The sequence below is a fragment of the Calypte anna genome, chromosome 1, assembly GCF_003957555.1.
Source record: "Calypte anna isolate BGI_N300 chromosome 1, bCalAnn1_v1.p, whole genome shotgun sequence".
In the NCBI taxonomy this organism is placed as follows: Eukaryota; Metazoa; Chordata; class Aves; order Apodiformes; family Trochilidae; genus Calypte; species Calypte anna.
The window spans coordinates 119670421-119682931 of record NC_044244.1 but is presented as its reverse complement, the minus strand read 5'-3'; the positions used below and the strand labels follow the sequence as shown (position 1 = coordinate 119682931).

Below are 12511 nucleotides of genomic sequence, written 5' to 3'. Positions count from 1 at the left end.
ATGGATACTGGACCATCCTGAAGGTACATTTATCACAAATATCTGCAAAGACAGGATACAACGCAGATGTTCCTCTGTTAAGACTGACATTGTCAGTCTGGAGTAACCTTTCTATTGAGCCACCAATTTTCCCAGAGGATGGCATCCGCAGTGCTCCAAGAACAAAAAGGTCAATGTACTTTTGATAAAAGACAGCTCCATCTCTCTCATATCTAAATTTTTAAGCATCCTGATTACAATTCAACTGATAACACTTGGCAGGTGGCCCAAAATGTCCTGGTCAAATAGGTATGCCCACCATAAGTTGGCTGCATCAGACATTGTGCTGTAGAGCCTTACCTACTGTTTGTCCCAGCCTACTTACTATCTTCAAAACCTTGCTTGTTATTAAATGATCTGCTGAATAACCTTCTAGCTATGCTTACCTGTGACAAATATGTAGCTAGTTTATGATATGAATTAAAATCTACTCAGCACTGAGCAAAAACCATAGAATCATAGAAATGTTTGGGTTGGAAGGGACCTTAAAGATCATCTGGTTCCAATCCCCCTGCATGGGCAGGGACATCTCCCACCAGACCAGGCTGCTCAAAGCCCCATCCAGCCTGGGCTTGAACACTGCCGGGAAGGGGGCAGCCACAACTTCCTTGGGCAACTTGTGCCAGTGTCTCACCACCCTCATAGGAAAGAATTTCTTCCTAATGTCTAAATCTCCCCTCTTCAAGTTTTAAACCATTTTCCCTTGTCCTCTCACTACACACCCATGTAAAAATCCCTACCCCAGATTTCTTGTAGGCCCCCTTCAGATACTGGAAAGTCATTATAATGTCACCTTGAAGTCTTCTCTTCCCTTGGCTGAACAACCCCAATTTCCTCAGCCTGTCTTCAAAATGACCTCTCATGAGTCAAACTTGAACCAAGACACTTTGGCCATGAAGATGATCACAGAGCTGAAACACCTCTCCTATGAGGACAGGCTGAGTTGGAGTTGTTCATCCTGGAGAAGGCTACAGGAAGAGGAGGCTCAGGGGAGACCTCATCGCTGTCTACAACTACCTGAAAGGAGGTTGTAACCGGGTGGACGTTGGTCTCTTTTGCCAGATAACTTTCAACAAGACAAGAGGGCACGGTCTTAAGTTGTGCCAGGGGAAATTTAGGTTAGATATTAGGAAGAATTTCTTTACGGAGAGAGTGATCTGGCATTGGAATGGGCTGTCCAGGGAAGTAGTGGATTCTCCATCCCTGGAGATATTTAAAAAGAGACTGGATGTGGCACTCAGTGCCATAGTTTAGCAACCGCAACGGTGGTAAAACGGTTGGACTCGATGATCTCTGAGGTCCCTTCCAACCCAGCCAATTCTATGATTCTATGATTCTATGAAGACCTTCTTGTGGCCTTTCAATACTTAAAGGGGGCTTATAAGAAAGATGGGGATAAACTTTTATAGCAGGGTGTGTTGTGATAAAACAAGAGGTAATGATTTTAAACTGAAAGAGGGTAGATTCAGACTAGAGATAAGGAATAGATTTTTTACAATGAGAGTGGTGAAACACTGGAACAGGTTGCCCAGAGAGGTATTAGATGCCACATCCCTGCACACACTTAAGGTGAGGCTGGATGGGGCACTGAGTAACCTGAGCCTGTTGAATATGTCTCTGTTCACTGCAGGGGGTTGGGATGGATGACCTTTAAAGGTCCCTTCCAACCCAACCCATTCTATGATTCAATTTGCTGGTGACACCAAACTGTAAGGTGAGGTCAACACACTGAAGGAAAGGGATGGCATCCAGAGGGACCCTGACAGGCTCAAGAGGTAGGCTCATGCAAACTGCATGAAGTTCAACAAGGCCAAATGCAAAGTCCTGCACAATGGCAGGAGCAATCCAAAGGAACAAATACAGGTTGGGTGACATTGGATTGATAACAGTCCTTTGAAGAAGGACTTGGGGACAATGGGTGATGAGAAGCTCAACATGAGCTGACAACGTGCATGTGCAGCCCAGAAAGCCAACCATGTCCTGGGCGGCATTAAAAGAAGAGTGGCCAACAGGTCAAGGGAAGTGATTCTCCCTCTCTACTCTTGTGAGACCCCACCCAGAGTACTGGGTCCAGTGCCAGCACCCCCAATGACAGAAGGACATGAAGCTGTTGGAGTGAGTCCAGAGGAGGGCCACAGAGATGACCAGAGGCTTGAGCACCTCTGCTGTGAAGACAGGCTGAAAGATTTGGGGTTGATCAGCCTGGAGAAGGCTCTGGTGAGAGCTTACACTGCCCTTCCAGTGAAGGGGCCCACAAGAAAGCTGGGGAGGGTCTTTTTACAAGGGCATGTAGCAATAGGACAAGAGGCAACAGCTTTAAACTAGAAGAGGGGAGATTTAGGTTAGATGTTCAGAAGAAGTTCTTTACTATGAGGGTGGTGAGACACGGACACAGGTTGCCCAGGGAAGTTGTGGCTGCCCCATCCCTGGAAATGTTCAGGGCCAGGTTGGATGGGGCCTTGAGCAACCTGGTCTGTGGGAACTGTCCCTGCCCATGCAGGGAGGTCTCTTCCAACCCAAACCATTCTATGATACGAATTAAAAGGCACTTATCAGCCTCATTTCTGTTCAACCACACTCTTAAGGCAGCCACCACGTGCACTACACGTAGCTCATTCACAAACTGCTACCCGACTGGCAGCAACTCAAGATTTCAGACCTAAAGCAGTACTCTTTCTCACATTTCGTGTATTCATGAGGCCAGAATGCACAAGCTGCGCTTGGCACAGACCGGTACTACCGGGAGTGATGAAAAAACCCACGGAACCCGAGCTGCCGCAGACAGGACAGATACCAGGCGGTAAATCTCACATGCTAACAGTTTCCTTCTACACTCACACCCGCTGGACTACACACACGCATTTTCCCCTTCCCTTTTTCTGCAGACGTGTACATAAATTTACAAACTCCTCCGCGGCTTGACAAAGCTGACAAGCCCGGGGTGGCTGGCACGGCCCCGGCCCTGGGACCACCGGGCAGGGCAGGGCAAGGCCCCACCGAAAGGCCGGGTGAGGGGAGAGGGTGCCGGGCGAGGGGCAGCGCGGCGGGTCCCAAGCCTTCCCCTCCGCTTCACGCAGCCGCCGCGGCCACCGCCCGCCAGGAGCCTGGCCGTGCGGGATGGGAGCGTGTGCGAGAGCAGCGGCCAAGCTCCGCCCCGCCGCCACCGCCACCGCCCCTCCGCTACCGCGCCGCGGGGACGTGCACACGGTCGTCGGGCCATGGAGGCGGTGCGGCGGCGGCTGCGGGCGGGATGCGGGGTGCGGACCTGGCGCTCCCCGCTGCTGCTCTTGGTGGTGGCGGCGGTGGTGGTGGCGGCGGCGCAGGGAGGGGAGGCGACGGAGGCGCCGCGCTCGGCGCGGCAGCGGGAGGACGAGCAGTGCCATTACTACGCGGGGGGGCAGGTCTACCCCGGGGAGGCGGCTCGTGTGCCTTTCTCCGACCACTCGCTGCATCTCAGCCAGGCTAAGAGTAGGTGCCGGGCGGGGTCGGAGCTGAGGAGGGAGCGGGGAGCGCAGAGGAGGCGGAGGGGAGGGGAATGCCCTGCGGGCGCTGCAGCTGAGGGGCGGCACGGGGCCGGGGGGGAAGTGCCCGCAATGCGCCGCGGGTGGAGAGAACGGGGGGCGGTGTGGGGCCGTTAATGGCCTCGGGGTGGGCGGAGGGCGGCCGCCTGCACCCTGGGTGCAACGGGAGGGCGGCGGGAGGGCCACGTCAGGCCGAGCGGCATGGCCCAGAGAGCCGGGCGGGACTGCGGCCCTCCCTCCCGGGGTCTCCCGGCGGTGGGGCGGCTGTTTCCCGGCAGGGGCGAAAGCAACTCCTGGCCCTGCAGCCCCGCTCCTCCCCCCGGCTCCCTCGTGGGGTGACCGCGGTTTGGCTGCGGGTGTCCCTGAGGAAGCAGACAGCCCGCGGCTCCCCAGTGCCTCCCCATCGCTGCTGCTGACCCTAGCAGCCACCCTTCCTCTCCCGGTGAAGGGTGCAGGACGACCGGGGTGGGGGAAGGCCCAGCTATCGACCCTCCCAGTCCTGCGTTTTTGTCGCGGTAAATTGACAGGGGGTTTAACGTGTCACAGAGATCTAGGCAAGGTCTGTGGTTCCAGAGATAGCGAATGAGTTGAGGGAAATGCTTTAAATGACGTAGAGGAATGCCTTGTGTTCACGCTGTGGGTAGAGAAACTGAACGGCCACCTCTGGCGAGGCTCAGCACTTACTGCTGGCCTTGGTCTGTGGCTTGCTTTTGTGCCTGGTGATTTATTTACTTTATAGCAGACCCAGGTGAAAACATCTTCAGTTGAGTCACAGTTCAAGGGTTTCTGCTCAAGTGGTCGGTGGCTCTCCAAAACTCATGGTTTTGTAGAGCGGAGAAAGAGAACGCACCTAAAAATTATCTTTGCTGTAAGAATGTATAGCCTTTTGCTTTGCCAACATATCTTATAAATGTTTGCAAACGGATGCTATGAGAAAAATGGAAAAACAGTCAAGATATGTGTAACAACTTATGTTTGCTTTTCCCTCCCTTGGTAAGTTATTACAGCATTTCAGACAAGGCTTTTAAAACCAAAAATATCACCTTCATTTGAAAATGAGTTAAGGTATGACATTTTATTTAATTTCTTGTCCCTAGTAATCTGGAAGTCAGATGAACAGAATGTTTTGCAGCAAAGAGATTAGATTAAGGGTGCAGCTGTTTCGTAAAGAGCAACAACTGAAACATTGCGTGCAGCTCAAAATAACTTGAAGGTTAATTCTTGCTCACTCAAAAGCAATGTTCTGCCTTCAAAGAGTCAATAAAGTCTGTAAGTCTGGAGCTTGAAATCTGTTCAGAAAGAATTCTGCAGTAGAACTGAGAGGGTTCAGAGAAGGGCCACAAAGATGATCAGAGGAGCATCTCTTCTGTGAAGACATGCTGAAAGAGTTGCTGCTATTCAGCCTGGAGAAGGCTCTGGGGAGACCTTATAGCAGCCTTCCAGTACCTGAAGGGGCTACAGGAAAGCTGGGAAGGGGCTTTTGACCAGAGAGAGTAGTGACAGGACAAGGGGTAATGGTTTGAAACTGAAAGAGGGTAGATTTTAGAGGTTAGATGTTAGGAAGAAATTATTCACCATGAGGGTGGTAAGATACTGGAATAGGTTGCTTAGGGAGGCTTTTGATGCCCCCTCCCTGGAGGTGTTTAAGGCCAGGTTGGATGAGGCCTTGAGCAACCTGGTCTAGTGGGAGGTGTCCCTGCCCATGAAGGGGGGTTGAACCTTTCTGATCTTTAAGGTCCCTTACAACCCAAAGCATTCTATGATTCTACGATAAAAGCGTTTCTTAAAAAAATTCACACTGAAATTATCTGTCATACCTACTGACTCCCTCTACTTGTGTCACTGCATCCCTTGTGGGTTATAGCAAGTAAAACCAAAGCAGACTGCCTTTCCACTCAGGAACCATTTCTCTCATTATTTGGGGCATTTTTTTGCAGTTCTTCTTGCAGATCCTCACTAACTATGTTCTACAGCTGTGGGCTATCCTAAGAAAAGGAAATATCAAAACCACCCCTCATCCAGATGGTGGTTAAGATTCTCTATATTATTCTCATCAGCATTTGGCCAGTTTGCTAGGGCTTTATGTAAATGTCCTTGACTTCACAAGTTTACCCCCAGCATACCCTATCCTTTGTTTCAGAATTCACATTACTATGAAATCGTACCTGGCAGAATAATTTTTAACATTTTAAATTTAAGGTTAGCCCTTTCTTACAGGAATATTAAATACATTTCATGCATTTTAACTGGATATACGTTATAAAAAACCACAACCCACAACTATCTTCAAGTTACAGTTTGCTTAGGAGTTCTAATCTAATAAATGTCCACTGTGTTTTTAGGCATTTGTTTCTAAACAGGTAGCATGTGGGGATTTTTGTATACTTGAATTCCAGGCGGGTTTTTAATGGCTAAAAAGAAACAATATGAATTTGAACCATCTTGTACTTCTGATTTGCAGCAGCTATTCCTAACAAAGTACTTAGGGTTCCTGAAATGCTAAACAGCTTCTCCTTTAGTCTAACAGATGTTCTGCTGTGAGCTGCTAGTGCACACAGGGTTTGTTCAGAATGCCCAGATAAGGTTTGTGTGGACTTGATTATCAGTGATTCACAGGACTAATGGATAAGCACAAGCTGGTCAAATTACTTATTTTCCACATGTACAGAAACCTACATTTCTTCATCATCCAGTAACCTCTGCCAGCTGCAAACTTTCTGAAGTGGTAAGAAGGTTTTATTCTGTTAACTGTGTGCAGTAGGTTGCTTTTCAAGCAAAAGGCGGAACAGTTGTCCTTACACATCAGCCAGCTAATAAATAGCTTTGTTTGAACACGTGCTTCCTATTCTGACTTAATTTTAATTCAGAGCTTTTTGTATTTCAGTTTCCAAACCAGCACCTTACTGGGAAGGAACAGCAGTCATTAATGGAGAGTTTAAAGAGCTGAAATTAACAGATTATGAAGGAAAATACCTTGTCTTCTTCTTCTATCCTCTGGACTTGTAAGTAAGACTACCATAGACATGCCAACTGAGAGCAGCTACACCAGACTTGTAATTCTTTATTTTTTCTCTTTTTTTGAGGTCTTGTTTGTTTGGTAAGGGTTTATGGGGAAAAGAAAGAAGCAACAGAAAAAAATACATCCTTTGCATTTGTGTTTTTACCATACATTGGTAAAATTGTAATACAGTCTTTTTCCTAATAAGGGAGTCCACTGATTTCATGTATACAAAAAAATAACTTTCAGTCTGTAGCAACCTTTACATTCCTGTAGCAACCTTTACGTTCTGTCTGGTGCTGTAACTCACTGCTGCAAACAGAAGATAGCATCCCACCTATATTTTCAAGAATGTAGGACATGAAGAGATGGTGTTTCCTCTTTAAGTTCTTCCCATAACATCCTAAGAACATCTAACAATACCCTCCTTTATTTAGAATGCAGTGTTACAGTCCGAGGTAACATTAAAATTTATTTTTCTTTTGGATCCGCAAAACAAAGTCCCAACTCTAGAAATGGTCAGGTGCAAGCAGATTTTAAACACCTGTTTTCTACTTGACAGTCCCATTCTTTTCCACAATATAAAGAAAAGATGACAGAGATGCATGACTACCTTAACATGACAAAGGAAACAACATGGCTTTTAGCCCTTAGCTTTGAGGCCCTAGAAATTGTGATCTTTATAATTCTATTTCTTCTGTGGTGGAAAAAGTTCAAGTCAAAACAGTTAAAATTTGCAACCATTTGCAGTAACAAGAAATTATAGTATGTTCCTCTGTAAAAACTTGACGTATTGTCCTTAAGTTCAGACACTTAATATTCATAAAGTCTAAAAGAAAGTAACTGTGAAAACACTTGTATGCAGCTGGTAAGCTAACTGTAGGTTTGTAATCATCTTTAGTAATAAACTGTAACTAATCTGAGTCTGGGACTAGAAGATCTTTCAGACAGTATTTTGATTAAATACCTGAAGAAACAAGAAAATTTGGTAAAAGCTGAAATAATTCATGATAAATCCACTATTTGAAGTTAAAACAGATAATGTACTGGTTGTCTCATGAAATTTTGACATTGCGTTGTTTTAAATTATCTAGTACATTTGTATGTCCAACTGAGATCATCGCCTTCAGTGACAGAATTGAGGAGTTCAGAGCAATAAATACTGAAGTTGTAGCATGCTCTGTGGACTCCAAGTTCACTCACTTAGCATGGTATGTATCTTATCCTTGTCTTTTACTAAAAATTATTCATGGATCCATCATAGCTGAAGAATTGTATCCCCAGATTTTAGCCTATATAAGTCATGTAAAAGCATAATGTTATTGATACAAATGTTTATAATATTTTTCAGTGGCAAAAATTTGTAACCATAGCGTGTGAAATCACCTTTTACCTTTGAAGCTTGTTTAATATGTATTATTTGAAATATGTCATACCTCAGTCCAAAAAAGTATTTCAAATACAAAAGAAAAAAAGAGAGAAGGCTGCAAGCATCTGGAAACACATCACACTGTCCCACTTCATAAGCACAGTGGTATAAAGTGAATATGACTGATTAATAAAGAGGTCACAATTAATAGTGGCCAAAAATGCAAAAGATCTACTGAACATTTTGCTCAATAAATAGCATTTGTCTTCCTTGTGTGCACAACAAGAACAATGTCACTTGCACTAAATCCTTCTGACTGTAATGTTCTGGTGTGCAACTTTTAACTTTGTGTGGGGAATATAAATCTTTATGAGAAATACATCTGTATCTCATTTCTTTCAAAGGATTAATACTCCTCGGAAACAAGGAGGACTTGGACCTATGAAGATTCCACTTCTTTCAGATTTGACACACCAAATTTCAAAGGATTATGGAGTATATCTGGTAGATCAAGGGCATACACTGAGGTATTTAACTTGGTTACAGTTTGTTGGGTTTTTTTGTTGGTTAGTACTTACTGCTTTATATCTAAAGAAGCATTTGATATATTCCATTGAGAGCAGTTTTTACTTGGGAATCCATGCTAGGAGACAAAATATATGTTTTTAAGAACACAAAAAAAATATCTGTAATGAGTCAGAACAGAAGTCAAGGGTAACCTCCTGTTAACAGCAGACATCAGCAGATACTTAGGGCAGGGCAAGTACGCAGAATGCCCCAGGATTACAGTTACTCAGGGACCTCCCAAGTTCCAAGTGGAGTCAAGTCTAAGGATGCCTAAGGGCCTCCAGAGAGAAATCTTTTGTAAACTTGATCAGTTGCTTTTGGGATCCCTGTAATGTCATGGCATCAGCAGCATCCCCTGGCAGGGCCTGCCAGAGCTCAGTTCCCTGGTCTGCAAAGAACTGTCCCTTTTTGGTTTTAACTTGCCACCAGCTCATCTCATCTGATACCCCAGGTAAAGAATAGTAGGTTAGTAGTATTCTGAGGGTTGTGGTATTTTCTGTTACAGAGGTGAAATTCCTCCCATAAAACAGTGTGTAAACACAACACTGTAATTAGTTGTGTTTCCTACAACAATGTTTTCACAGAGGCCTTTTCATTATTGACGATAAGAGGATCCTGCGGCAGATCACAATGAATGACCTTCCTGTGGGGAGATCAGTGGATGAAACACTTCGTTTAGTACAAGCATTCCAGTACACAGACAAACATGGAGAAGGTGCTTTTAAAAATACTTTTTATGTTGAAAATTGTTTTACTTAGACTGAGAGCTGTATTTGTAGCTTTTTTGGCTGAAAAAGTACTCAGTAGCATTAGAGACTTGCCTTATGCAGTGAGTGAAGTGGTTTGATTGCCCTGCTACCTCCACAGGTTGTTTCTAGGGTAGTAATTCACATTTTGCTTCACATCCATGAGAAGGCAAAGCATAAAGCATTCCTTAGTCTGAGTTGTTGAACTGTTTGTTATGCTAAAACAATTCCCATAGCACTGGTTTGGAAAAGTGAAAGGTAGGTTGCTGTGTAGTCACCTGAGTTTTGCCATGAAACTTTTGTTTCTACTAGAATAGGTGTTCATTCTCAGACACTGTTTTGCCAGTACTTTGCCTAGAAAGGCAAAAGAATTAAGCCGAGGCATAGGCATCCATCTAGAGATACACAGTTTGCAGCTAGAAGTGGTAGATAGCATCAGGTATAAAAGGTTATGACACTATCCCATGTATAAAGAAAACTGCATATTGAATAGGTGCAGCTATTTACATGTGGCAGCTGTGTACTGCTTAACTTCTTTATTTCAAGTTCAGAAAGGGAATATTCAGTGCACAAAAGTAAGTTTGTGTAAAAATACTTTTTTTTTTTTTTCCAGTTTGCCCTGCTGGCTGGAAACCTGGCAGTGAAACAGTAAGTCACTTTTTATGTTTAAATGCAAGTACTACTAGGAAACACTTGTTTATCATTTCCACTTAAGGCATATCCAAAATCATTGCAACTTTCAGTGAGATGATACGAGTAAACTTACATTATTATAGTTACAGGTTTTGCATTACTACTGATTTCATTAGGAGCTTGTTTTCCTCACACTAGACATGTCCCAGTTGTTTCAGATTCTACATGTCTCAAGACAAAGCTGTCTTGAGCAGCAGTGAGTTTATGATCCAAGAGCTTTTTTTTCCTATTATCACCTGATGAGAAGTTGGAAACCCTTAATTCTGTCCAGCCATCTTGGTTATTTTTCTATATAAACTCTTGGCTTTGTCAGGTCTCCCTGTGGGTGCTAGGTTAAAGATTCAAGTTCCCAAAGTGCTGCAGTGTCAGGCAGAGGCAGGGTGTGCCACTGTCAGAACTCCAGCAGAGCGCACTGCTTTGCTGCGCAAGAGCTCTCCTGCCTGCATGAGGCTACAAGCAGAAGAGCTGCCGTTCAGATAAACACCCATTGAACTTGTTTGTGTTCTCTGGGCTTGGGTCAAGCCTCAGCAGAATAATGAAACTTTCACCGGAGGTCCGAGCTGCCTAGTTCAGATGAGATCACTCTCATTTATCTGAGCATGTGGCTTTCTTCCGGACCATCTCGTGATGACAGAGCCTTGTTGTTTAAGAGCTGTCTCAACAAAAAGCAGGTCCCAGCGGCCTCTAAGCAGAGTAGTGAGCATTGTAATTGATAGTAAAAACACTGGAATGTTAAGTCATGTTTCTTTGCTGGATGTGAAAACTTGCCTGGATGACCTGAGGCCAGAAGGCCATAGAAGAGTGTCTCCATGGGGGAAGCTGGTTATTAAGACTAAACTAAAAAGAGGGCTGGCTGGCCTTATTAGGCACTGAAAAAGTTCTGCTTTCCATAGCCATGGATAACCTAAATACAACATTAACATCTTCTAACTAAAGAATGGTTTTAGAGTGCTGAGTTTAACAGCTTCAATACTACCTGTTTAAAGGTCTATACCAATACATAAGTATTCTCTTTCTCCTTTGTGGAAAAGATGCAGATAATTTAAGTAGCAGAGTAGTTCAGAAATACTTTCTTGAAGATATAGCCATGCCTTCTAAATGTGTTTGATTTAATTAGATCAAACCAGAGGAAGCCATGAGAGTGTGGTGGCCAAGGGAAGAACTGTAAGTAAATTCTGATTCCTGATTTCAGTTATTAATATATTAAAATTCTTGATCTGGGGACAAGCAGCATAGATTTATGTGCTCCCAATTGCTAAAATTCTTCCTTTGGTAGGCTGCACTCTCTCTTCCTTAATTAGTTAAATCTTTCTGATACTACTAAGTATTTTTTAGAGGTAAAAAGTAATGTAGTAACAAATCAACTCGTTAGTTTATCTTAAGTGCTCCTTGTGGGTTGGCCTTAGCATCTTATTATGAAATACTGTATTGTTCTGGTTTTATAGTTTGTTGCATTTGTGTGGGTTTGGTTTGAGACTAACATTTTAATCTTCTTTCTTGTACAGATAATTCCAGATCCAGCTGGAAAACTGAAGTATTTTGATAAGCTAAACTGAGACTCTCTTCTGTTCAGTTACATAGGTTGCATTCAGCTTGATTTTTGCCAATAAAATTTCATTAATTTTGTTACTTTCATGAGTCACTTGACTAATATGGAACTGCAGTAGACCATTAAAGGTCTTGTTAAAGAGGAATCTGACCTGTGTGAAGCATAGGTACCACATTAATTATCAGAGAATATTCTTGTGAAATACTTGTTTTCCTTTTAAGGCTTGTGTAGGTGCTTGGTTTTCCCAAAATGTACTTTTTTTAGCATCTCAGGCTCCTCTTCATGACTTTTATTATTGATAGATTACTTAATTCCTGCAAAAATCTTGCCTGCTTGGTCACATCCTAGGAGCTACAGCCAGATAAGAGCCACTTGGTTATGGGCAACCAACCTGAAAGTCAGAAATTACTTACAATTGCTGAATTAAATTTCCAGTCTGTCCAAAGCTGAAAAACACTTTTAAACTACTAAGACTATAATTCGATACTGCATAAATCAGTACAACTGGACTGAATGGACTGAAAATAATTCAGCTATGGTAGTTCATGCAAATCAAGAGCTAAACCAGTAATTTTTTCCGTGTTGTATTTGTAGTGTATGTTCTGTTAAGATCGATTCCACTTTGCGCAGTCTGAACTTTTTCCCTGGCCCTATACTGCTAACAGACACGATTAGTGCCTGTGGTGATCACTCATTAACTGTGGCTCCTAGTTTTAAGGGAGTATTTGTAGTCTTTCCCAAGATTGGGATTCACACGTCCTCATCAGAAACTCTCATGGGTCATGTACACAAATTTCTTCTTTTAAGGGAAAGGAACATCTCCATGTAAGATACACTTGTGTTCACTGGAGAGAGCCCTTTCTCAAGAATGTCTTTTCTTGCTTCTTGCCACCTTTCCCCCTTTAACATGGTGTTATAGCATCTGTGCAACTGGAAAAACAGCACCTGAAGTTGGTGTCAGCCCTTGTCCAGGGGCATCCTTGGGAAAGCCACACCAGACCATCCAGTTCCTTCCCCTATGCACAGTTG

At 43.8% G+C, this 12511-nt stretch overlaps 1 protein-coding gene across 2 annotated transcripts; it reads left to right on the top strand.

The window, feature by feature from the left end:
• The first annotated feature begins 3232 nt into the window (after nt 1-3232).
• PRDX4 (peroxiredoxin 4) lies at nt 3233-11563 on the top strand. 2 transcript variants are annotated; one of them, XM_030448120.1, is made up of 8 exons: nt 3236-3507; nt 6445-6562; nt 7653-7769; nt 8332-8454; nt 9079-9209; nt 9854-9888; nt 11051-11097; nt 11439-11562. In XM_030448120.1, exons 1-8 carry the CDS (start codon nt 3258-3260, stop codon nt 11440-11442), a joined length of 825 nt encoding a protein of 274 aa, XP_030303980.1. In that variant the 5' UTR covers nt 3236-3257; the 3' UTR covers nt 11443-11562. The 2 variants fall into 2 exon arrangements, with proteins under 2 accessions (XP_030303974.1, XP_030303980.1); XM_030448114.1 differs by lacking the exon at nt 11051-11097 and having other exon boundaries at nt 3233-3507; nt 11439-11563.
• Nucleotides 11564-12511: the final 948 nt, after the last annotated feature.